The sequence below is a fragment of the Leishmania major genome, chromosome 25 (assembly GCF_000002725.2).
Source record: "Leishmania major strain Friedlin complete genome, chromosome 25".
Taxonomy (NCBI): domain Eukaryota; phylum Euglenozoa; class Kinetoplastea; order Trypanosomatida; family Trypanosomatidae; genus Leishmania; species Leishmania major.
Window position 1 is genome coordinate 309923 of NC_007266.2, and position 24943 is coordinate 334865.

Genomic DNA, 24943 nt, shown 5'->3' on the forward strand with positions numbered 1-24943 from the left:
CCTCCGAATGCACATGCACGCACGCGTGTGTGTGCATGTGCGCCTCGTTTTCTCCTTTTCGCGTTCTCTCGCCGCCGTCTATTCTCGACGGACACAGGTAGTGCCTTCAAGGCCAGGTAGGCGACAGGGCCGACACTCTCCACCTCTCCCCGCTTCGGCGTGTCCCGGCGTGGCGGCATGGGAAGCGCCAGTGAAGTCTGTAGCGCTGTCGTGCCCAGAAAATTCACGCATCGCCCTCTCTCTCTCTCTCATCCCTCCCTCGCGCGCTCTCTCTTCTCTTTCTGTGTGCCTTTGCAAGCGCGCATTCGTTTTTCTACCTTCTGAACCACCTCTACGGAATGGATGCTGTGCCGCGCCACCATTGCTCGAGAAAAAGAAACACAAGATGCCGCTTGAAGGTGTTTCTCGCATCCACACGCATAACAATGGGGAAGTGAGAGCATAGGCCTTGGAGGCAGGCTCCTTCACGACGGCTCTGCACGTTTCGCCTGCCTGTCGGTGCTTCGCCTCAGCAAAACTCACACCGACGCGTGTCAGTTGCTGACGCCTAGCTTACCCCCTCAAACCTGGGGAAGGGGGGGGGTACTGTACTGTGGCGTCACGTTAAGTTGACCGGCTTCACTACGGTGAAGAGATGCGGACATTCTACCATAATCCTCCCCTCTCCCTCCCTCCACTTTCTCAACCCTGCTACCCCTCCCCAATCTTTATCTCTTACCACCACCACCGAAAATATGGCGGCTACGCGCACTGCCCATCCTCCCATCCGTTGTTATCGTTGCGGGCTGCTCATGTGAAATACCCCCGATCATGCTCCTGGAACGCACGCGCGCATACACGCGTTGCGGCCCACATACCTTTCTCCTCCATCATCTCTAACATGCGAAGGTTTGCTCTCCTTTCTATATCTCTCTCTTCACGCTGCACTTCGTCATGACCACCATGGTCAAGAAGAATGACGTCCCGATCGACGTCACATGGGAGGATCAGCGCAACATTTGCGTCTTCTCCCGGTTGCACCGACGTGCGCAGACGCTGAATCGCCGCCTGAAGCTTCTGAGAGATGACATTGAGAAGCTCGACGACGCCAGCACCGAGGCCATGATCTGCGACGAGGTAAAGTACGTCTTTGGTGAGGCTTTTGTGGACGTCGAGTGCGATCAGGCCGTAGACCTACTCGATGAGGAGAAGCAGCGCATTGAGTCCGAGAAGGAAGAAGTAGAGGCGGAGCTGAAGGATCTGGACGTGACCCTGACGGAGCTCAAGGCGCAGCTCTATGCCAAGTTCGGCTCTCAAATTTACCTCGAGGAAAAATAGTCAAGGATGGTAACCCAGCGGCAGGGCCTCACTGCATGAATGCTGTTGGCGAAGGTCTGTGCATAGGATCAGCGAGAGAGAGAACAACGGGGAGCTCTAAAGAGAGGTGAAGATGAAGGCAAAAAAAAAAGCAGCGGCACCCATGAACAATGAGGATGTCTGCACTGTGCCCCCCCCCGCCTTCCCCTCCCCGCCGTCATCACCCCGTTCCGTGACCTATTCTTCTCCCTCTCTCTCTCCGATCACCCCTCTCGCTCGACGGCAATAGGTGGTTATAAACTCATACCCTCTCCGTGTGTGCGCATGCGTGTGTCATTGCGGAGCGGCCTTCTCTCGTCGTCGACATGGACCCCCCCCTTCCTACCAGTGCCTGCGTGAGTGAATGACGGATGAACGTTTGCACGTATAGTCATGGACTCGTTGGCCTAGTGCACATGTATGTGTGAGCTTGCTGTGGCTGTGCATGCATGGAAGTCGTCGATGCACGGACGGGGTGTAACTCTCTCTCTCTCTCTCGCCCTCCGTATCTTCCTCGAAGAAGAACGAACAAGGAAAAAGGAAATATGCAAGAGGAAGTCGCCGGTCAAGCAGAGGCACTTTCCTGTGCGAGTGCGTGGGAGTGTGTGTGTGTGTGTGTGTGTGTGTGTATGCACCCAAGGGCCGTACGCGGCTTTCGCGTCCCCTCGCACACGCTTGCTGGAATGCATAAGTCGGAGAGAGCATGCCTTGGTACTGGCACGGCAGTGGTGGTGGGGAAGCAGCAGGAGCAACGCGGTAGGGTCGAGGTGACGAGGGGACGCTGCGAACGCACGCCCAGGAAAGAACAAAGAAAAAACGGGCGATGAGGCAGAACGCTGTGTGGCAGCCAGTGCAACGAAAAGGGTTGCAGCCGCTCTCCCTCCCGCTCGTTTTTGGCCGCTGCTTTAAGGTGACGTGCTTTGCCCTATAGCGTGAGAGGCCACCCTCCCCAACCCCACCGCCACCTCCAGCCGCCTCTCCCTCCTTTCCAGCCGCACTAAATCCACCACAAGTATGCGGACTGTAGGGCACCATGTGCAACATGCGACTGTACGAGGGTCACTGTGGTGCCCGTCCATCTCTCTCTCTCTCTGCCGTTTTCCTTTTTTTCTTCGTTATGGTCCTGCTACTGCCCTATCCTTTCCCTTCTCTCTGCCTCCCTCTTACCATGCGCGTGCGTGTGTGTGTGTGTGTGTGCGTGTGCTCTTGCGCTTGATGGGCCGCACCGTGAGGGAATGGAACGCGCTCTCCTGTCTTGTCTTTGCTGCTTTCTCTCCTTAGTTGTTTAGTATTGCTGGTTGAAAGCAAACCTCTTCACCCCCTCCCCCTTCCCCACAACGGCCTCTTGGCTGGGCAAGTATCGTGCGTGTCTCGAACCCCTTCACGCAAGCACGGACGACAGTGCGCAAGGAAGCGGGCCGTCCTCCCCACCCCTGCTTCCCCTCAACCTTGCACACACAGAGACCCCCGCAAACACCGTAACGCGACGTCCACATCGACGACACAGGCACGAAGGAAACGCTAAAGGAAAGCCGCGACACGGGAAAGGGACGCGGCGACATCTTCTCCGCTGCCGGTCCACCCGTGACGGACGAAAAGGCGATACATGCATATCAAGGGAGAGCGACAACAGAAGCGACAAAGGTGCTCAGGAGTCTGATCGAGGGCGCACGAGGGAATCGCGTGTGAGAGGCCGCGCGTGCCTGTGACCACAACGTCGGAAGGTCTACAAGAGTAACTGTGCCGGGAGGTGTGTTAGACCACTTCACACTACCAACCAACGATCGAAGCGGATACGAAAGAAGGGAAGAGGAACATACAAAGGGATCAGGCACAGTGCGCGTAGTTGTGCTGCTGCTTTCTCTTTCTTCTGGTCTTTGTTGCCTTTTTTTAATGTTTCTATTCCTCTGTATCATATCCCCTCCTTCACCCCTCCCCCCACTCGTCTTCTCTAATTTCTGCTCTCGCTGATTGTTTGCCCGCATCTCTCTCCCTCTCCCTGCCCCGGTCCGTTCTTGCGACAACCTCGTGTGTGTGCGCGCACTGTCTATGGTGTAACTCTACGTTTGTGTGCGTGTGCGTGTGTGTTTGCGTGTTGGGTTGTTTTCCCCCTTTTATTCCCTGCTGTGCCTGTGGTGGCTTGTTGCTGTCACCGCCGCCTCGAGCCAACCTCCCGCTCCCCCCCCCTTTCCTTGTCTTTGTGCGTCTCTATCTCTCCACCATTGCCACCACTTCTCTCTTTCTCGTCACTTATCGCCCCTGCCGTCGCCGAAGGTCGTTGTATCCCGCGCACCACTCTCCTGGTCTTCCCTGCTGTCCTGCCGTACACGCGCAGGGAAGGTGAGCGCCAAGCTTGCTGTCTGCCCTTAGCACTCCGCTTCTTTTTCGTTGCTACGCTCTCCTTTGCTCTCCGTCACAGGGCTTCTGGAATAGGCGACTCGCTTGGCACATCTTTTTCCTCCGTTAATTTCTGCTGCGGCATCCGCGGGGCAGTAGCGCCGGCGGAGGAGAGGGATCTGGTCAGTGTCGCCGAGAGCCGCAGTATCTAAGAGGTTGCCGCTGTCGTCGTTGGTTTTGTTGGTGTTGCTGTTGATGGTGACAGCGTTGCTCATCGCACACCCGCACCGGTGCACACGCCAACGTCTTCTGACTCTTTATATTCTTCGATGGATGAACTGAACGGGAGGCAAGCCTACGTCTACTATTCTTACCAACTCACTGGCTTGTGAAAGTGCCCGCAGAAGCCGTCTGTCTGTGTCTCCCTTTCCGTCTTCCTCCAAGTCGTGTGTGATTGGTGTGTTGTTGTGTTCACCTGTCCAACGTTGTTGTCCCTGTGTGTTTGCTTGTATGCACTCAAGGCCATTTTGAATTTTTTGCATTTTCTCGATCGCACACACCACACACAAACGCACACTCGGCGTAAGTTCGTGGGCTTGTGTGCTTCCCTTGTCCGCCCACGAAAGCTGCCTCTTGCCCCCACACCTTACTTGTGATGCACCTTGCGTGCTTTCCCTCCCTTTTGTCTCGTCCCTTCCGTGCCCCCTCCTTTTGTGTGGTCGTCATGCAGTATGAGAAGCCCGCTGGGGTCATGCATGAGGTGATCCGGCGTGCCTTTGATGAGCTGCGCCTGCACAACAATGCACAAGGCGCTATCACCATCGTTACACACGCTTTCGCCAACGCGGAGGGGCTGCCGCTGCTGAAGTCAGGCAAGGACCTCAATGGCAACACCCCACCAAGCACGCCGCGAGCGGTTTTGTCGCGCAGCGACGGCGTCGTGTCACGTGTCCGTGACGCCACCGCTTCTATCGTTGGCGCTCCCACTCTGAGCAGCATGAGCGAGAACGGCTACAACCATAGCACATTCCGACCTCGTCTCGGTGGGTCCTCGAGCATGACCCGTGCAACGCAGGCGGCGTCGATGCAGTGGCTCAGCGCCGGTAGCATCGGTGCTTCTGCGCCTTTGCCAACTTCCACCGCTAGCGCCACCGCCATTGCGTCACTGCCTGCTGGGAGCGCAGAGTGCTTCAGCAAGCACCACTACTTTAATCGGACGCAGGCTCTACGGCTGCTGCTCATCCGCTGCGAGGCCTACAGCGTCATGAAGCAGCACAACCGCGCATTGCAGGATGCACTGAACGCCGTCGAGGTGTCGGAAGGCCAGTCCGCGGAGGCGTACTTCGCGGTTGGCCGAGAGCAGCGCCGGCAGTTCAACATTGTGGAGTCCGCTAGTGCGTTCGACACAGCAGAGGCGCTGCTGCACTCCATGCAGCAGGCCATTGCGGCTGGCAAGAATGTTGTGGATGGGTGGATCCAGGAGCCGACATCGGAGGAGGACTTCTGGGCCGAGCGCGGCTATCAAATGTCAGAGGTGCGGGCGCTCGGCATCACGCGGCGAGAGTACGAGCTGCAGGAGCGAGCCGCACATCGTGATAGTCTGTCAAACTCGGATAGTCCCCCGCTAAGCCCGCTTGGCCGGGCACGCACCGATCCACTGAGCCCGGTGATAAGCGGCAGCAGTTGGCGTGGGCACGGGCACGGCTTCGAGCCATCGTTTGCCGACACCGGCGGCTCGGTGCTCGAGGTGCCGACCTCACTGAACGACTCCGCAACAACCCTCTCCTTCGCAGGCGAGAGCGGCGCTGACGGCGGCGCCGCCGGTGCCGGGAATTATGTACGTGACCTGCTGCGGTGTGGTATGTCTTTGAACGAACTGGCCATGTGGCGCCGTCTCTCCAATGAGTCGCGGGCGCTGCTTGCGATGCGCCAGTCGCACACCGTGCCATCGACGCTGCTGGGGGCAACCATGACGCTCCTGGACCGGCGCATCGCAAGTGTTCGTGGTGGTCTCATCATCTCCATAGAGAACAACTTGAGCGTGCCGCTACACTTCATTGGCGTCGTGGCCCCAGACGGGCTCTATCACGACGCCTTCAGCTTTCCCGACGTCATCGCCAAGACGCACTGCGGCGTCTCAATGCTGCACCCACGCGGGTGGGGCGGCTACTCTGGCTGCGTATGCTACGAGCTGCACGAACAGTTGAGCTGCTTCTTTTACTTCGAATGCCCTCTGCTGGGCTCGCTCAAATGCGGTGTGCGCTTCGTCGAGCACCGCGCCTCTGACCTGCGCCGCGCCTTCGCGGAGATGTACAAGGAGACAGGCATCTACGGCATCGAGGGCGGCACAACGCCGTCGGCCATCAAATCACCGCCGCACACCAACAGCGGTGCGGCGAGTGGACACAACGGCGCCCGCATCGGGGGCAATGTGTCGATCCGCGGCGCGACGACGCCGCTCGCGACGACGTTGGCTAACATGAACGCAGCGCGGGCTGCGATTCGCACGCCGCCGTCTGGAACCTGGATCGCATCGCACACCGCAGCGTCCGCGTCAAGGCGTCCGATCAAGGCCACGGGGCGTTTGAACGGGACTCAGGACATCGCCTTCTCGCTCTCCGAAGTGCTAGCTGTGCGGCTCCGCAGTGTGGAGCTGGCGCCTGCGCTTGAGTACGTTGGTGCCGCGACGCTCAAAAAGCTGAGCTGCGTCAGCCACCGCTACCGGGAGTTGGTGAACAACCTGCCGCCGCCGATGTTCTACGGCACTGGGCGGCGCTCCTACCCGGACTACTGTGTCGCCTCCGACCGGTACAGCTCGCCGTGGATTGTGCGGGACATGCAGCCAGTCACGTGGAAGCTCGTCTTCGACGGCCGCCTCGCTGATCAGGAAGAGTTCTCTATATCTGATGAGAGCGACGTGCAGAAACACATTCTGTGCTTTTCGGCGGATGCGCAGACGAAGGTGACGGGCTACGTGTACTTTGGCGACAAGCGGTGCCTGCAGTACATCATCAAAGAGAGCTGGATTCCCTTCAGCAACACCCTCTACATCTCCACCCCCGTCGGCCGAACCTTTGCCAGCTGCGTGGCGACGAACAACCAGACTCAGTTCACCCTCTCCCTGACGAGCAGCGGCGGCGGCGGGAACACGAAGGGAGGCGCGGCCAAGGGCGGCGACGATGTGCTGTACTCGGCGCGCAAGCGTGTGCCGCCCGCCGGCGACGTTGCCACACCGTCCGCGCGTGCCGGAACCACCGCTGTGACGGCCACAACCATGTCGACAGGGGTCGGGGGCGGAAACGGGAGTACTCTCCACAGCCGCGGCAGCCTAGCGCCCGCCGCGCTTGGTGTGGAGTCCGATGCGGCCACTGGCATCGTGGAGGGTGCTAACAACGTCGGCGTCAGCGCGACAAGGCGCGCCACGGCCGCAGACGCAGCATCGTCGACGATCGGCGGCAGCTCTGGTGGGCTGGGCATGCTCACCTTGCCGGTGACCACGGGAGGGATCGCGAAGGCGACTCTTTACTCTCCGAATGTCACTATCCACCCTTCTCCGGGTAAGCCATCTTCAGAGACCGCGTTCAACGGCACTTTGACCGCAGTCTCCGTGGCGTCTGGCAAGCCGGAGTACTATAGCATCTGGCGCTCACAGCGCGTCAGCGGTGGCGCTGTCGTCCGCAGCACCTCCCCGGCCACGACGAACGGCGGCGCCGACATTGTCGCCGAGGTGAAAGTGAACCCGGTGCTCTACGGCATGGTGACCAAGGGGTACTGCGCGGCCGAGATTACGCTCTACCCTGGCGCGGATGCGATGTTGGTATCTCTCATGTCCTTCTTGATGACACGGTGGTAGCCGCACTAGGGGAAGGGTAGCGCTGCTTCCGTATACTGATGGTGGCGGATGCCTTGAGTTATTGACCCCCTCCCCCGTTGCCCGGCTGTATCACGCACACTCCTTGTGTGCCGCACATATTTTCGTCTGCTGTTGCTGCTGCTGCTGCCAGTTGGCATTCTGGTGTGTGTCTGTGTATGTGTTGTGTACGTGTTCTTTTTCTCTCTCCCCCTGTCTCGGATGGTGGTGCTGAGGCCTCCGCCGTGACGCGCGCTTCTTGATGTGGTCGTTATTGATGGTCATTTTTTTTCTATTTGGCTCGTCGTGCTCGCTGTCCCCGTCCTCCCCCCCTCTTTTCCGTCGCCGCACTTGTCGCTACGGTGCCCTGCGCAAAGGGAAAGAGGCACGTCCCAAGAGACAGCTCTTGATGCGGCGGCGAAGGTGTGTGTATGTGTGTGTGTGTGTGTGTGTCTGTGTGCGGGCACAGGACCTGGATGGGAGGGTACGGAGTGAGACGAGATGAGTGGCCAACTCCTCCCACGATACCTGCAATTACGTGCACGCAGGCACGTGATTTGTTCTGCACGCTGCGTTGTTGTCCGGTTGTCATCTTCTCTTCCTGTTTATTTCTGTGGTAGTGCTCCTTCTTTCCCTTCCCTTTCTCTACGTGTCGCATTTTGTTTACCTCCGTCTCTCGCTCCATGGCATACACACGCTCACAGCCGCGTCCGCCCATCCGCCAGACCCCCCCCCTCCCCACCCTTCCCTAGCTTCCCTCGCGACATGTGTCGTGCCCTGCCTGCGAGGATGTCGGTTGTGATGATAGACGCTTTCAACGAAGAAAACGGGAAGCCCAGAAGCAAACGCCGGCAGGGATGCCGCTCCTCCACCATCGCCACGCTTCGACCACGTGATGTGCTCTCTCACGCTCTCCTCCTTTCTCTCCCCTTGTCCCTCCTTCTCTACGCGTGGTGCTCCTACCACCCGGGCGGCTCACCCTTTATTGCCTACCCCCTCCCCCACCGCCCCCTGTAGAGCGGCTGCGAACTGGTGTATTCACCAAACCCCTCTCAGCACGCGTAACCAACACACACACGCACGCCCTAAGTGCCACCCGATATCACCTTCTTTCCGTCCTCTCCCCTCCGCACACAACACGTTGGAAAGCTCACGGTTTTGGTACTGCGCTCCTCCTCGCACGTGTCTGTATCTGTAACCCTGTGTGTGTGTGTGTATCGGAGCGCTTCCTCTCCAGTCACAGCGCCTCGACGATTATTTGCCTTTCATACGTGCGTGTACGGTGGTCTTGCTGTCGTCATTGTTGTCTGCGGTTGATTTCACGTACGTCTACACGCATTGCTCCTTCTCGTTTTTCGTTTTCCATCCGACCATGCGATTGACGGACTCGAGCTCTTCCCCCTTCCCCCCCCCCACTCACACACTCACACTTCCTGCCTTTTACGCCTGTGTCTCGTGCTGCATACACGCACACAAGCACCCTGACTCGTCCCCCCTCCCTCTCTCTCCCCCCTCTGCGCATCCCTGCTAATTGCTCGGGCAAGAGCGAAAGTAGAAAAAAAAATTTTACCTGACACACGGCGCCTGCGTAAAGTGCGCGCACGTACGTATCGATCCAGTCGCTCCGGCGGCTTATCACGTTGTTGTTGAATATCATCGTCGTTGCCACGTTTTTCGTCTTTCTCATCTTTCCTCACATCGCCTCTGCGCTGTTCGTCGTATCTGCGCTTCACGGTTATCTCAAGGCCCCTCTCCCGATACACGCGCACACGCAACTTACTGAGCCAAGCACGCATAGGTTGACTCCACGCTGCGCGCGTCCTTGTGCGGCTGTTCTGCGCGCCACGGCTTCACGCTCCCGCGCTGAGCAAGGGAGAGTGGGGGGGAGGGCAGATGCACACAGTGTACCAGTTCACCCCCACCCCCTCCCCTCCTCCCACGACAAACAACTTTATCATCAGGCGCGCACTCGTGCGCAGCACTACAGGGCGCTCTTTCGTGTGCGTGAGTGTGTGTGTATGTGTGTGTGTGTGTGTGCGAAGCGCACGTAGCGAGTTTGTGAAGCGGAGCAGAGCAACACGCAGTCCCCGTCGGTGCCGAGTATCAAGCGCCCTTGGTAAACCTTCTTGCGCTTCCAAGCGGAGTGCGGAGTCGTTTGCGCCGCGTGCACACGAGCCGGAGGCACGCAACGAGCTGCCCCGCCGATGCCGCCAAAACTGGGACAGCGAATTACGCACTTCCACCGCCGGAGCCTCCACTGTGCGAGGGCTGGCTCGAGAAGCTCGCGCTGTGCCGCGGCATGTTCACCAAGAAGGGGTGGCGCCGCCGCTACGCGTTGGCGACTCATGAGGGGCTCGGTCTGTGCCGCGCAAACCCGCGCGACAAAGTCAGCGTCCTCGCTGGACGCCCACTAAAGATACTGCATGCCAAGTCGTTTATTCCGTTTGCGAAGAAGCGGAATGGCGAGGTGGAAATGCAGCCGGCGTACGTTGTCGACGACGTCAGTGCCGCGCGGCACCCCGAGGCGCCGCAGAAGAGCCACAACGGCATCTGTAGCGGGGCGGTGTCCCTGGCCGAGGGAGGCAGCAGCACCGCCTCCGTGCGCGACCTGACGAGCAACGACAACAAGTGTACATACTACTACTTTGGGCTCAGCTTTGAGGAGCACCGCAAGCGATACCTGCTGCTGCTCCGTACTTTCTCGCCGCAGGATTACATCATATGGTCCACCTATTTGCCCCTGTGCGGACACGAGGGCAGCACGTCGAGGATTGTGCCAACGGGCCATCCGTTAGAAGCCGACCGCCCGCAGCCGATCGACCACAACTACAGGCGGCTGACCGAGAAGCGCGAATCAATGCTGCCGAGCACGGTCACCCTCTACCTCGACCCCAACCCGTGCACCGTCGGCGAGCGTGTAAAGGTCCGCCGCTTGTGCCTCGACTGGGACGAGGGCGAGCGTCGACGGATCTTCACCACCGCCGTGGATCGCGTGCGCTCGCTGTGCGGGATTTCTGAGAGCACCGGGTCCGCGAGCATCGCCAAAATGCAGGACAAGAGCGAGGAAGAGTGCCGCAAAGTCGTTTCCTCTCTGTTTGAGGAACTGTCCCCGGCGATGCCCAAGTCTGAGGATACGCATCCTCCGCGCCGCAAAGACACAACTATGCCCAAACGTGGCGTTGCCACAACCGCTAGCGTAGGGATGGCCGCGCGCAGTTCCGGCGCGGCTCACCCACACGCGACGCACATCGACACGGCCGAGGGCGCTGCCAACGGCCTGAGCATGAGAGAGCGCTCAAAGCAGTCGGCTAGTCAATGCTTCTTCCCTAATCTCCTCGTCAGTAGTGACGGCGCTGGCAGTGGGAGCAAGGAAGTGCGCAAGCACCCGAAACTAGAGAACGGTGGCGCCGCTGCCTGCTCGAGTCTGAAGAGCTGACAAACAGCAACACAGGCTGTGCGCGTGCCGTCAACGGCGGAAGAAGGCAAACTATGCGCCACTCATATTCGGAGCGATAAGGCATCTCTATCTTTCTCCCCCGCTGTTTCTGCATCCTCGTTGTCTCATCTCTGTCCGCCTTCCTGCCATGTGGAACGTCGTCGCTGAGGAGAACGGCACCGTACCTTCATTGACTCTGCCCGTTGGCTGTTGACCACGTTGACTGCCTTTGGGTTGCCCTCCAACGTGTGGAGTATGTAGAAGCTCCCCCACACTCCCTTTATCCCCTCCCTCACCCCAGCGTGCGCCGACGGTGGGCAGAGGACTCTCACTACGGACTGGGGCAAGGTACGCCTTTGTCTTTCTGGTGCCTTTACATATTTTTTCTCTTTGTTCTCGGTTCGCACCCTCGCGCAAACACATCCTCTGCTCCACAGAGGCATCTACGTATGTGTGTGTGTGTGTGTGTGTCTGTGTGTGTCGACGTCTCCTCTATTCTGGAGTGGTTGTCACCTGTTGATATTTCTAAAAAAAGAAAAAACACGTTTCTTTCTCCTGTCCAGTGTGGCCCTTTCTGTACATGTTGTTGTTTGTTTATGGAGCCGACGTGTCGAGCTGCACCGACACAGCGTGCCGTCGGGTGTACTAGTGTCCGGGCTCCGACGGGCCGTATGCTTGCTGTGCTCCACCCACCCACCCCCTTTTCTGCTCCAGCGCGGCTCCTTCAGGCGGGTGGCACCTCTTCGTATCCTGTGCGTCTCCGCTGTTTTTATTTTTTCGGGGCGGGGGAAGGCTGTTCGTGAGCGTGTGCGTCTCACGAAAGACAGGAGGAGAGGGGGACACCTCAGCGCGTACTATCACAGGGGCTCCAGTGCGCCTACTCAGTGTGGGAAAAAGCCAGACAGAGCCCCTGTATCCCCTGCCAATGCTGAACCACTTCTGGTGGTGACAGAGTCATGCACCCACGACGCAGGGCGGGTCAGAGCGCTGCATCGCTGCTGATGTCGGCGGTCTGGTCCTGGATGACGTGGCGTCGGAGCGACGTGCGGCAGTGAGCATGTTCGCGCCATTCACGTCCTGGGCGAAGGGTCGGCGTGACCGGAATGTGCCTCTCACCCGACCCTCGCACTGTCCGCTGGTGGAGGCAGCCTGAGTGCCACTCCCGAGGGGTGTGTGCACCAGGTGGCGACCGGCCTGACTGGGAGCGGCTGTGAAGCCGCCCTGCCCAGCGGATGGGTGGGCAGAGTGTGGGGCGGATGCCGTGCGCAGGCCACTGAGTTGGCACATTGCTGTAACACAGCGTACCCAAAGCTGCCTCGCCCCACGCGATGGGGGCCTGTGACCGGCGTGGTGGAGTGAGGCCCAGGCTGATGCTCTATCTCAGAGGAACAGGCGCGCTGCCAAGGCAAAAACAGAAGCGTTCGTCTCTTTGTGGGCACACGTGCGTGTGTCTCGCTGATCTCTTCACTCACTCCCTAGTCGATGCTTTTCTCTTTTTTTTCGGTGTTTTCTCTCTCTCTCTCTTGCCGGCCCCCCTCTCGGCGGCGGTCTGTGCTCAGCCCCTCTCTGCTTGCCGGCTCCCCATTCCCTCTTCCCTTCACCACCACCACCGCCCCTCTTCCATGTCTTCTACTCGCTTATCGTCACGTTTTACTTTGTCTTGCCTCTGCATAGGAGGGGCCTTTCTTCTGTTCTGTCTCTCTTTCCCTAGACCTGTGCGCTGCTGCTCACTAAGCGTGGGCGCGTGTGTGAGTGCGCTTGCGCGACCAAGGATATTGCACCCCGCATGCATGTATACGCGCTGGAAGGACGTGGACTCTGCATGAGCACGCACAAGAGCTTCAACGTCGAGCCTCGTGCAGCCGTCACGCCCTCACCTCACTTGTTGTCTTTGTCTTATTGTTATTGTTATTTTTTTCTTTCATGTACCTCCGCTTGGTCGAGAGCGGCAGAGGTGACTGCTCCAGCTCGAGGTAGACGGAGAACACGCTCACAAGCCAAGCCAGCCAACTATGAAGTCATCACCGAGAGAGGAAACAGCAACGGCACGCACAAGGCATGAAGGACAGAAAAGAGAACAACAATCGACGCAAGGAGGTGCGCGAGTCAGCAAGAGGACCACGGCGAGGGAAGCCCACGTGATGCCTCGCACGCTTGGCGGTGCCTGTATGTGTGTAGTTGTCGCGCATCACCCCGTCCCCCTTTCCATTCTCCCCTTACTCACAGTCTGCCGCCATTGCACAAAGGCTTCATTGCTTGAGCAACGGTGATAGCATAGGTATGTACCTGATTGATGAGTCGATGAAGTCTGCTTATCGTATGCGCCAACCCTCGCACCTACACCTGTCCTCTCCTTCCTCATCACCGTATCCATCGTCTTGGGTCAGGCTTTACGGTTTCGTCTGGAGTGTGCATTCCCACCCTTTTTTTTTGCTGCTGCTGGGCTCTTTGCTCCGCTCGCCCCGCCCCTCCACGGAAGCCGCACCCATACGCCTACGCAGTCGCGTATACGTGTGTATGAGGAGGAGATGGTGTGGGGCATGCAGCGAGAAATAAATAGACGAAAAAGGTGCGTGAAACGGTCGGTGGCTTTCATAGCATGCGCTCTGGGCGCCTCCTAGCGAGGCAACCGCACGACCAGAAACCGCAAGGAACCAATCTGACGACATTGTTCGTCCTGCACGCACGCGCTGATAAGTTGACAGACGCATCCCGACGTCTGCGCGTGAAGGTGTATGGGTATTAGATAACACGGAGACGAAGAGACGAGAAAAAACAGCAAAAAAGAAGAAAAAAAGTGCGAGAGACGGTTAGACGCGGCTCTCAGGCTTTGGTATCGCATAGAAGGAAGTTGATAGTCGTCACACCCACTCACCCGCCCGCCCCACACACAGGCACACACGCACACGTGTGTGTCTGTCTTAGCCGTGCATGGGGTGCCACACGTCACGCACTCTCTGCACGGATGCCCACGGTACTGCGGCTGCGACAGGCGCCGCCACGCAGCTGTCTACGTACGCCGGCGCACCGTTAGATGCAGTGGTCGCCTACGAGCGTGCGGCGCTGCGCCTGTCGCACGATCTGAACCATCTCAGACGCAGCGCGGAAACGACTACAGAGATAGCGCTGGTACGCAGCATTGCTTCCACGCCGACGGGTGGGAACGGTCCGGCAACTGCATCACAGCCCCCACGACGTCCTCTGCTTCAGTTTTGCATCGACGTGCAAAAAGCGTTGCGACAGCAGCATGAGCCGAGGCAACACCACCGGCACACGTACGAGAAAGAGGTGGTGGCGGTGGAGACTGCTTATCAGGATGGAGTGCCGGTGCTGCTGCAAGAGCTTGCCTGGGAATGGTGCAGCAGCGCAGCAGAAGAGCGTCAGGGTAAAACCAGTAATGCTGGCAGGCCGTCTGCGCTGAGTGCAGAGCAGATGGCAGCGTGGAAAACCCACACCGCACAGCTCCTATACGCCTATGTGAGCTCGCGGCGATACAAGAAGGCGCTGCGGCGCGCGAGGAAGGCGGCAGCGACTGGCGCGAGAGTCCTCCACCCTGCAGTGGCGTCAGCAGTAGGACGAGGTGGCGAGGCCAGGAGCGACGGTGAGCGCGGTGCGCCTGAGCCGCGTGTGTTTCGCACCTTGTTCAAGTCATATGCCGGGCTGGGCCGCTCGCTGACCACATCGCACAGCGCTGCCGCTGGTGCTGCTGCGCGCTCTTCTTCAGCGGTCAATTCCAGAAGCGCTGTGACACCATCAATGTGGTGCGCGGCACTCTGTCAGTTTGTGAGTGCGCTTCCCGAGCCTCTGATGCCATCCTTGTGCAGTCGTCGTCTCGAGCCCTTCGCTGGCGCGCCCCCAAGCAGGTCTGCTGCCGCCACCGCTCCTACGTCAACCGCTCACGCGACATACGTGGAGGTGCGCCGAGTGGTTTCGGAGTCGTTCATATCAACCGACGTGGTTGCATACATCACGTTTTGCTATGTCCTCGACCTCGTCCGTGAGCACCGCGCCGAGTTGACCGGGGACGAGGTGGAGGCCGTGGCGAAGGCGATCGTGCGGGAGCCGAGCCTCCCCCAGACGACACGGGAGGTTGCCCACGCTTGCGACCCTGAGGCGCGCATGTTTTGGCCTCCGCGAACGTCAGTGGCTGTATCATCAACGGCTGCTGCTGCTGCTGCTGCCATGGTGCGTGGGAAAGTACCGGGAGAGGATGGCAGACGCAGCGGCAACAGCATAAAGGACGGGAGTGGACGGAAGGGAGTCGCTGCTGCTGGGGGTGGAGAAACCGGTACGCACAGTCAACTCGCAGCAGCAAAACCAGCCGTATGCGCCGCCGTGGAAGTTGTTGTCAAAGCGCCAACTCCATCGACGACACCTGCCGCTGCAGGTGGTGGGATGCGGCGACCGTCCACGTCATCTTCCAGCGCCACTGGCAGTGAGGAAGACGACAGCGCGAGTGAACGCCACCCTCCGGCCGCGGCGGCTTGCGCCATTCCAGCTGCTGCCCAACGAACGGAGGACATGCACCGCGCCCCACCTGTCTCTCAGCAGGGCTCTTCGAAGACTGGAGCAGCAGCAGTGTCTCATCCGCAACCAGATCGAAAGGAGCGCTTTATAGCCTCCAGTGAGGCGCCTTTCGTGAAGGGTACTTCTTCCGTCGGCGAGAACAGCAGTTCCGTTGCATCTGTGCACCGTCGCCAGGTCGCTCAGCGGAGCGCCACGCAACTGATGCCTCCCTCAGGGGACGAGAACGTGCAGCGCTCTAGTGTGCTGGCGAGCCGCCCAGATCTCACAGCACTGTCAATGAGCAGGCTCAACTCCGCTCTGTACTCCTCTGCGCTCGAAGACCCGGCAGCGGTGGAGGCGGAAGCCGAGGATCTGCGCTGTGCCTTGCAGAGGTTCAGCGACTCTTCGCTGCCCGCGGCAGCCAGCATCCGCAACCACGACGACGACGGCGACGGCATCCATTCACGCTCCCCAAGCGGAGAGAGCGGCTCTCCACAAGATAGCTCCATCGACGATGTCAGTACGCCCCTAGCGCCGGTGCCGCCACGACCACCGCAGCTATCGTCCCCACATCGCGTTCCGCTAACCTCCACCTCTTCCCAACGGGATGAGCCCCACCTATTGCCGAAATGCGGCGGCGCCGCAACGCCCACACCTGCGGTAGCCCTGCTGCCTCTCCCCTTGGCACAGAGGACCGCTGCACCGCTGCCGGCAACGGCCTTCCGTGCGCAGGCGGAGCAGCCGCTTCTCACAGCTCTCATGGTCGCCAAGCAGCACTTTCTGGCAGCGGTGAAGATGACGCCTGCAAGAGGGGCCGCCGCCGCCCTTTCGCCGCCGCAAACCGCAGAGGTTGTTGGCCGGACCGCCGCAGGCGGCAAGGGCTGCTCAGGCAGCTTCGTTGATCGTCGCCTTGAAAACGTGATGGCTCGCGCGCGCGAAATGGGTTGGACGTCACCCGAGAGCCTCATCGAGTCTCTCAAGGCGGCGCAGTGGCACTCGCACGGCAAGACGCCGGCGATTGCCGAGGCCGAAGCAGCGGCTCTGCCGTCGCCACACGTGCCTGCATTTAAGCCGGATGCACTCAGCTCTTCGAGTGATCGGCATGCACAACCGCGCCTGCCGCAGCCGCGCGACGAGACACCGCATCAGGCGCGAAAGGGCGCGGCCGTCTCGGGCGCCAACTCCTCCATCACCGAGTGTTGGTCTGGGCACGGTCCAGTGAGCCAGCAGCCCCACACGCCCCACCAGGGGGCTGACGCCTGCCGCGCCTTTCCCTCCTCTCGAACGGAGTCCGCCGATTCAGCGATGCGTGTCGAGGCGACGCGCGTGCTCTGCAGTGGCGGTGCCGCGCACGCGGGCCTCCCGAGCGAGTCGCTGCTCTCGCCACCAGCGGCTGAGAGCAGCCGCGTGGCTGGCACCGGGCATGCGTATCCTCCTGCTCCTCTGCAAGGTCATGAAGGTCTCGTGAGCTCCGGCCTCACTAACCCCCTCACAAGGCTGACTATGCCCACCAGTGCCACCGCCGGCGCGGCGGCTGCACAGCCTTTGATCGAGCTGGAGCAGGAGCTAGTGAAGTTGCGCCATCTAGTACGCACGCTCGAGTCGAAGCAGTTTGTTCACGCTCACCAGTCGTCCGCACAAGCGTCCGAGTTACAGGCGCAGTGTGCGGAGCTGCAGCATCAACAGCTCGCGCAGGCGAAAGAGCTGCGTCTCGCTCTTGCACGACTGATATCCGTTGGGAATGAGCTGGAGGGCTTGCGCGATGTGAAGACGCACCTGCAAATGCAGCTGACAGCGTCCCAACAAGAGAGCGCACGGCTGCGAGACGCGCTGCTGATGGGTGAAACACGCGCACGTGACGTGCAGTAGCCCGTTCTTGCACCGGCGTGCCCTCACAGCATGCATCTTGCGCTTGCGTGCGTACGTGCAGGCACGTGACCCATCATGCGAGAGGCAAGTTCACGCCGACGGGCAACACGCAGGTGTGCAGATACAGAAACGCACATGCATACGTGTGGGTCATTCTTGCCTGCCTTGCACCTCCTCCCACCTCCTCAACGCTGGCGTGTTTTTGTGTGTATGTGTGGTCGCTCATGCGCAGGCAGTCCGGATGCATGGGCTAACAAGGTGATCCGCGTGTGCGCGCTGTCCCCGTGCTTTCGTGCACTACCACTTTGCTTTCTCCTTTTTCTACAGCAGGTGTGTGTGTACCGGAAGGTACTCACATAGGCCCACACATCGCTCGACTCGCCCTTGCTCTCATCCGCAAAGCAGGGGTGCAGGGGACATCCGGCCATCACGACCGGCACATGGCTTCTCGCCCACCTGAGGTTGGTCACCGTCTTGCGCTCCGCAGTCGCCCCCTCTATCAGCGCTGGGAACCAGAGGAGGGTGGTGCGCGGAGAAGAGGACCGGGAGAGAGCAAGCGGACTCCGCAGACGCGTGCGCAACGGTGCCGCGCCATTGCACTGCCGGTCTCCGCTCCTCTTCATCCCTCTCTCGCTGTGCTGTACACCGTTCGTTTTCTCGCCCCGTTTTTAGTTTCCTCAACGCATAGATGACGCTGCAGCCAGCGCACGCAGACACACGCACATCCACGCCATCTCCCTTCTCGTCTGCCTTCTCCCCAACCCCTCCCGCCCCACCACCTCCATAATGCTCAGTGCGCCTTACCGCCCGCGAGTGGTGCCTCTGCTGGCCAGTGACGGTCAACAACTCATGGAGAAGGCGGCCGACGCGGCCGCAGGCGACTTCGGCACCTACCCGGCACTGCAACGCCCCACCAGCAACGTTCGGAATCGGATTGGGGGCATGGGCTCTTCATCAGCGGATGACCCTCAGACATCACCGCCGCGGTGTGGCATCTCGTGGAATCGCCTTCACGGCGCTAGCGCGTACAGCAGCCCACTCGGGCATCAGTACCACGCCGATGAGGTACCGCCGTCCTCCTCGGTAGTCGAAGCAGTGCCGTCCACGGCTGCCTCACGTCGTTACCAGCAGCTAGCAGCGCAGCACCTCTATGGCGCAGCGGGCAGCATCCCAGCGGCGGTGTCGGCGCCAAGTTCTATCACACCAGCCACCAGTGGTTCTGGCGCTGCTGTCAGGAGTGTGCCCTTCTCCGAGCTGCGCTACACAGACTCGCGTGGCCACCCTCTTCCCAGTGCGCACGAGAGCGGGTGTCTGCTGCACGGAGCGAAGCGAGGCGGCGGTAGCGGCGGCCCAGCGTTAGACAACCCCGCCGTAGGCTCTAGCGGACAGCGTGGGGCCGCCACGGAGGGGTGCGCTGAAGCGAATGAGCTGAGCGCACCCAGCACATCGGCGATGACGGCTGGAGAAGCATTGCGTTCGTCTTCAGTTCAGGGGCTCGGTGATGTTCAGTCAACGAGTGCGGTGAAGCAATCCGCATCCGCATGGGAAGCCTCTCAGCTCACCCCAACGCAGTCGCGGTCGTCGACGGCGACGCCATCGTCGAACGCAACCGTGGCCGTCACAGCAGATGATCGGCCACATAGTCGCGGCAGTACGACGCGGCGTCAGCTACAGCGACAGCTCCAGCGGCAACGGTCTCGATCGTTTCCCTCGCGCATTAGAGCTCCAGCGACATTCACGGCGGGCAAGCATCCGCCGCCGCCGCGCACGGCGCACTGGGCGGTGAAGCTGATCGAGGACTTCGTGACACAGGTGGCGGTGCAGCAAGAGTCGGCGGCGACGGCGCCGACCATTGTGCCATTATACGGTGCGGCAAATGCTTTGGGCCGGAGAGCGACCGCCGGTGGTCGCGACGCCACCACCACAACCACTGTCGCCGACCTCACTGCGACCTTCTTGTCCTCACGCTACGGGGCGCTGCAGCAGCGCCCCATACTGCACGAGTTTGCGGCCTGCCTGCACCGCTATCGACTACTCAGCCCCACGTGCGCGGTGTTCCGCGAGTACTTCATCCATGTCGACGCAGAAAACCTCGCCGATTTCCACTTGTTCTGTCGTCTCTACGCGGCTGGCGATATTCAGCACTGCTCCACGGTAGAGACGCGGCGTGTGGCGCTCGCGACTGCCACCGCTGCCAGCGTGCATACCATCGTGTCGCGCCGCTACATCGACGAACGGGAGGTGGGTGATCGACTGCAGCGCATGCTGCAGTCTGTAGTGCTGATGGACTGCGCACCCTGCATCGTCGTCGGGGCAGACGGTGGAGCCGCCAGCCGCGCTGCGCCAGGTGATGTGACGATGTCTCGTCAGCCCCGGGTGCGCGTACAGTATCGTTACGCCCGTGAGCCTCCCACCCACACAAAGTGGGTGCCGCAACGGCGGCATCTCACTGTTGACGAGATCCGCAGGGTCAAGAAGGCGGTGCTTGGTTGGATGGAAGAGGCGGCTCGCAAGGGCACTGCTGAGTGCGGCTGCGGTGCGGTGGGGCCGTACGAAGCGGCCGACACGGCAGACGACGCGTGGCCCGAGGCTGCAGGTGGGGTTGATCTGCAGCGTGTGGCGTTTGACCGCGAGGGCGGAGTCGATGCGTACGCGCTGCTGCAGGCCACCGTGGAGGCGGTGAAGCTGGTATGCTGCAGCCGTCACCCTGCGCCCGAAAGACGCGACGAGGATGCGGGGCACGTCGACGGTGGCGTCAAGCGAATCGAAAAAGCGTCTGGGCGCTCCCAGCACCTGCAGCAGCCGTATCAGCCGGTGAAAAGCACTGCCCGCAGTCCGCAACTGCCGCGGGAGCTGGTGTCGCCACCGTCGCAGGCCTACATGTATCCACTGGAGGAAGTGAGCCTGTCTCCCCCGCGGCCTCAGCACCGCAGTTCTGTGCAGCGGCCCACACAGCCCGAAGGCGAAGACGATGGCAACGCTGAGGCTCGGTGCATGACACAGACGCGCCAAGAGCCCTCCTCGATGCCATCTCGCACGTCGGTCTCCACCGGCGTCTCCGCTGCCCGTGTGTTGGCGGACAGCCTTTTGTTGTCCCCATCCTGCAACAACGTTGTGTCACAGCGCTGCGGCAGCCGCAGCAGCAGCGGTCGTTCTCATTCACTGCACCTCCGTCCATCTGCCGGACAACGAACATTTTCGCTCTCACCATGCCGGCGGGTGGCGGCAAAGGGACGCCGTAGCAACTCGCCCGCAAGTCGAGTGCAGCAGCGGGGGCAGAACAGGGGGGAACGGGAGGTGGAGGAGAGCCGGCCTCCCTCGTCGCGCGGCGAGCCCTACACCCATCACCCATACGTGACACAGTTGCATGGCAATCAGCTGTGGGCGGAGGCACAGCGGGAGGCCGCGGCAGCGTCGCAACGGCGAGACAGCTGCTGGCGCGACCACTACCCGCGCATCTACCCGCGTGTGCAGCGCACTCCATCGCCTCGAAAGCCCACCAATAGCGCATGCGCAGCACACGCCGCCTTTGCATTATCATCGTCTCCAGTGGATGCCACCAGTGACTCCATCGATGCGGAGCTGCGCCGACGCCAGGCACGCGGTCGTGACGGTCACTTGATCGAGCCACGGCAGATGACGGCCAGCTCGGTCGATCTCTCATCGCGTGCATGTGCTGCGCCAGAGGTGCTCTTCCTCGCAAACACGCAAGAGGTGCGCTGTGGTGCGCGCCCTGCTGATGGCCTCCAGCTGCCCAGGTCGTTCTCCCCAGTTGACCCACCAGCTTCTACGGTCACGTACCCTTCGCGCATTCATCCTGCCGCGGCGAGGTCGTCAAGCTCTGCAGCTCCCGCGGCACGAGCAATCCGTGCCGATCGCAGCACAACAGTCAGCTCATCGTTCCCTGCTCTCTCGCCGCGCACCATGTCGTCTCCGACGGCTGCTAAGGTCGCTGTCGTCTCTGCCAGGCCTCACGTCAGCCACGAGGAGGCGGCAGCCACGGCGAGCAACGCAGTTTTGCTAACCGATGAAGAGCGAGCAATGCTGAATCAGCTGGAGATCGCCCTGAACCGACTCGACACGCAGCACCAACGCAATCGCGTGGCCATTGCTTCTACCGCAGCGGCTGGTGCGACCGCTGCGAGCAAGGCATATGCATGACGGCATCTCTGTGTGCGTGTGTGTGTGTGTGGCTGCTTTGAAGGCGCTAAGGTGAATCGGCAGCCAACTGAACGCCCACTTGCCTTCCACAATGCGGGGTGGTAGTGGTGTGGGTCTTGAGGGCATGACGACTGGACAGAGGGCCATGTAAAAGGGGCATGCATTACCTTTGTGAGAGCGCGTGCACTCCACCTGTTTCGCTCGCGAGATCATATCTCCGGATCCCACTCCCGCCGTCTCGTTCTCTCAAGAGAGCGAGGGGCTCAGAAAGAGGAGACTCGACGCAAACAACAACACAAGCTGAATGCACAGAGTAAAGCCGTTGCTCACAACGTAGCGCCAGCAGGGCGAAGCGATCGCCCCGATGAGTCGTGAATGGGGGAGGGCAGATGGCAAGGTAAGCGTGACTCCCACGCGTAGGCGGGGGACCATCAAGCCCTCGCCCTCTCTTCACATTCTTTTCGTGGCATGCACTGGACTCGCCTCTCAGCCTCCGTTTTCGCAAGCGTTGATGATGCTGATGATGGATGTGGATGGCCGCGCTCGTTTCTCAGCCACACTGCTTCCCGTAAAAGCACTCCCGCTGACATCCACCGTCTCGGCCACTTCTCTCTCTCGTTGCGCATATTACCCTTCCCATCTCCCTTTTCCTCTCGGTCCAACCGCGCGCCATCTCACTCGCTGCCGCTATGCCTTCGCCATCTCGACGAAAGCATGCTGGGCCCTCCACGATATCATAGCCGAGCGCCCCCTGCACCCATCAAAATGCACCTCGTCCGCCTCCCTCCTCGTCGAGGCCGCCGCTCTTTCTCTTCCTCTGTCGCGCCCACAGCCGCGTTGTGTGCGTGTGTGTGTGTGTGTACGTGCGTTGCTGCTCTGCGTCTCGCGGAAGAAGGGAAGAGCATAGGGAGAAAAGGCCGATTGTGGCTTGTGAAGCCAACGAGCTTGTGTGCGCAGCCTGCAGGTGATGGTGTACGTATCCGATACACGCGGATGCATGTGTGTGCGTGCTTCTCTCTACGCTTTACTTCTGGATACATTGGATGCTGCTCTCCTGATGCCAGTCCTGTCCCCCCCCCCCAACTCTCTGCACCCTCTTTGAGGGAGATGACATGCGATGATGACCAGATTCAACGTTACCCTGCCTCCTCGAGCTGTGCGTGCGTGTTTGCATGGCAAGAGTCTACTCTTGCCGTCCTGCACAGCACAGCACGTTCCGCAGCAGCATCACAGCGCTTGTCTCTCTTTCTCTGTGTCGCCTCTGCTTCTCTTTTCCGAGCACCACTGACCTCCGACACCCCACCACACCTGGATCGATCTGGCGCGCACGCACATACACACACACACACACACACACACACGTGTCTCTTTCTTGCGTTCAACGTCCCCTGTGCGTGTATGTGTGTCACGGCCCCCCCTCCCCCCAAAAAAAAGCAACAGTTGAGCGCAGGCCGAGTGTGGAAGGCATGGACGGGGCTTCTGAGTGAGTGCCTCTTGCTTTCATCATTGCCGAGGTGCAGCGCGCGACAGCGTGGTCGGAGCCGTCATCGATGCCACTGAATGGAAGGATTCGAGTGAGAGGGAGAAAGGCTGGGAGCAGACGGCCGCGTTGGGGGAGAGGAAGGGAGGGAAGGAAAGGAGGACAAAGGCATACAGCCGCACACACGCGGGCCATAGTCGGTTCTTTCCCCTTGCACTGCGCCGTCTCTCTCCCACACAGCCGTGGAGGCTGTGTGATGTCTGGAAGGATGAAGGAACTCGTGGATGGAACCAGTAAGCTCATGTGCGCGCCCGCGTATGTGTGTGTGTGTGTGTGAGCCTGCATCTCTCACCGCCTTCCCTCTTCCCTCCTCCCCTCTCTCTCACACTCACCGCCCCTTCCCTCTTCAGTTTGACAGACCATCTCTCTCTGGTCCGTCAACACAGCCCTCTTGTACCCTAACCCTAGGACATCGTCCGACACCTGTGTTCCTTGTGCGGTCACAGGTGTCGCATCGCTCGCCTTCCTCGTTTTTCCTCCTCCCTCTCTGTCTCTGTTTCTCTGCCTTCGCCTTGTCACCGTCATCGCCCCGAGTCCATTACCTGTGCGTGGCGGTGATGGCGGTGGTGATGGCGGCGGAGGTGGTAGAAGGGATCAGTGACTGTGAAGAAAGGATGAGTGGGAGTCGGAAAGAAGAGGAAGGCAGAGCTGGCCCCGTGTGCGTGCCTGTCTGTCTGTGTGCCTGTACGTGCGTATGTGTGTGTGCGTGTGTGTGGTGGTGGTGCATTTCACGTTGCAGTCATCGACGTCTGTACGCATGCAGACAAGCACCACACGGGAGATTGCGTCTGGTTGATGATGGCTCTGGCTGCTGCTCGTTGCGTGTGTATGCGTGTGTGCGCGTACGTGTGCATCTCCCGCAGTGAAAGTATTCCGTGTTCTCTTGCCCATCGGGCGGTTTTGTGCGGCGCGATCCCCTTCACTTCTGATATATGCATGCACGTGTCTGCTTTTGTTTTCCGTCTCCGTCTCGCTGTCCCTCCACCACTGCGCATCGCCACCAATCGCGACTCTGTGTGCTTGCATGTCTGTCCTTCGTCTCAGCACGCGCGTGCGCGCACACTATGCCGGCCCTTCATCGCTCAACGGCTCTTTTTCCGTTTCGCACCTGTGCCCTCAGGAGCGCGTAAGCACGCCTAAGCACACACCGTCACGCAGAATCAGACCCCACGCGTGATTGCAAGCGATGCGGCCTCTCACTGCAGTCGAGGTGGGGCAACGGGCGCAGTCCGCCTTCTCCCTTTCTCATTTGCTTTTCAGTATGCTGGCCTTCTCGCCGTCGGTGAGGGTGTTATGTGTGTGCGTGCGGGCGTGTGGTGCACCACCATGGACTGTGAGAACTAGCACGGCCACTCAGGCATGCACACATACACGTGCACGTGCACGTGCACACGCGCGTGCACCGACTTTGTAGCGCGATCCTCCGCCTCTCCAGTGTCGCGCACTTTGCGCTCTCTCTCGTGTGCTTTTCTCTCTCTCTACCTACATCTGCATCGGTGCGATGTTGCATGCAAAGAACAGGATGGAAGTGGAAGTGGGGAAGGTTCACGTGACGCAAGAGAGAAGAGACGGGGAAGCGTTTTCAGAGGCGGGTGCGCACACGTGCGGCGTGTCTTGTGCGTGTGTGTGTGTGCATGTCAAGCCACCTTAGCAAATAGGGGAGGTGGGAGGTGTTTACTGTGTCCACTTGCCTGTCGCATCGCACTGCCCGGCGTATCCGTGTCGGCAAGCATGTGTGTCGATCTGTGCAATATCTGTGTGTTTGGGGTGTTCTTGCGTGCTTGAGACCGAGGGGGTCGGAACGAGTGGTGGAGGGGCCACGGCTGCCCTTGATGTGTCACGCCGCGTACGAGAAGAAGAGGGAGGGTGGGTGAGCATGAGGCCTGGTGATGATGGTGCGGTGAAGAGG

General features: G+C 60.4%; 5 protein-coding genes across 5 annotated transcripts; all 5 read left to right on the forward strand.

Annotated features, from left to right (window-relative positions):
- Positions 1 to 933: 933 nt before the first annotated feature.
- LMJF_25_0820 (conserved hypothetical protein) lies at positions 934 to 1317 on the forward strand (the record flags this gene model as incomplete). The annotated part of the gene is made up of 1 exon (XM_001683784.1): positions 934 to 1317. One exon carries the CDS (start codon positions 934 to 936, stop codon positions 1315 to 1317), a length of 384 nt encoding a protein of 127 aa, XP_001683836.1.
- A 3010-nt stretch (positions 1318 to 4327) lies between these two features.
- LMJF_25_0830 (conserved hypothetical protein) lies at positions 4328 to 7525 on the forward strand (the record flags this gene model as incomplete). The annotated part of the gene is made up of 1 exon (XM_001683785.1): positions 4328 to 7525. The coding sequence occupies one exon, from the start codon at positions 4328 to 4330 to the stop codon at positions 7523 to 7525; it is 3198 nt and encodes a 1065-aa protein (XP_001683837.1).
- Positions 7526 to 9821: 2296 nt separating this feature from the next.
- LMJF_25_0840 (conserved hypothetical protein) lies at positions 9822 to 10958 on the forward strand (the record flags this gene model as incomplete). Its single annotated transcript, XM_001683786.1, has 1 exon — positions 9822 to 10958. One exon carries the CDS (start codon positions 9822 to 9824, stop codon positions 10956 to 10958), a length of 1137 nt encoding a protein of 378 aa, XP_001683838.1.
- Positions 10959 to 13889: 2931 nt separating this feature from the next.
- On the forward strand, positions 13890 to 17333 carry LMJF_25_0850 (conserved hypothetical protein; the record flags this gene model as incomplete). Its single annotated transcript, XM_001683787.1, has 1 exon — positions 13890 to 17333. One exon carries the CDS (start codon positions 13890 to 13892, stop codon positions 17331 to 17333), a length of 3444 nt encoding a protein of 1147 aa, XP_001683839.1.
- Positions 17334 to 18119: 786 nt separating this feature from the next.
- On the forward strand, positions 18120 to 21494 carry LMJF_25_0860 (conserved hypothetical protein; the record flags this gene model as incomplete). Its single annotated transcript, XM_001683788.1, has 1 exon — positions 18120 to 21494. One exon carries the CDS (start codon positions 18120 to 18122, stop codon positions 21492 to 21494), a length of 3375 nt encoding a protein of 1124 aa, XP_001683840.1.
- Between the last annotated feature and the right edge of the window lie 3449 nt (positions 21495 to 24943).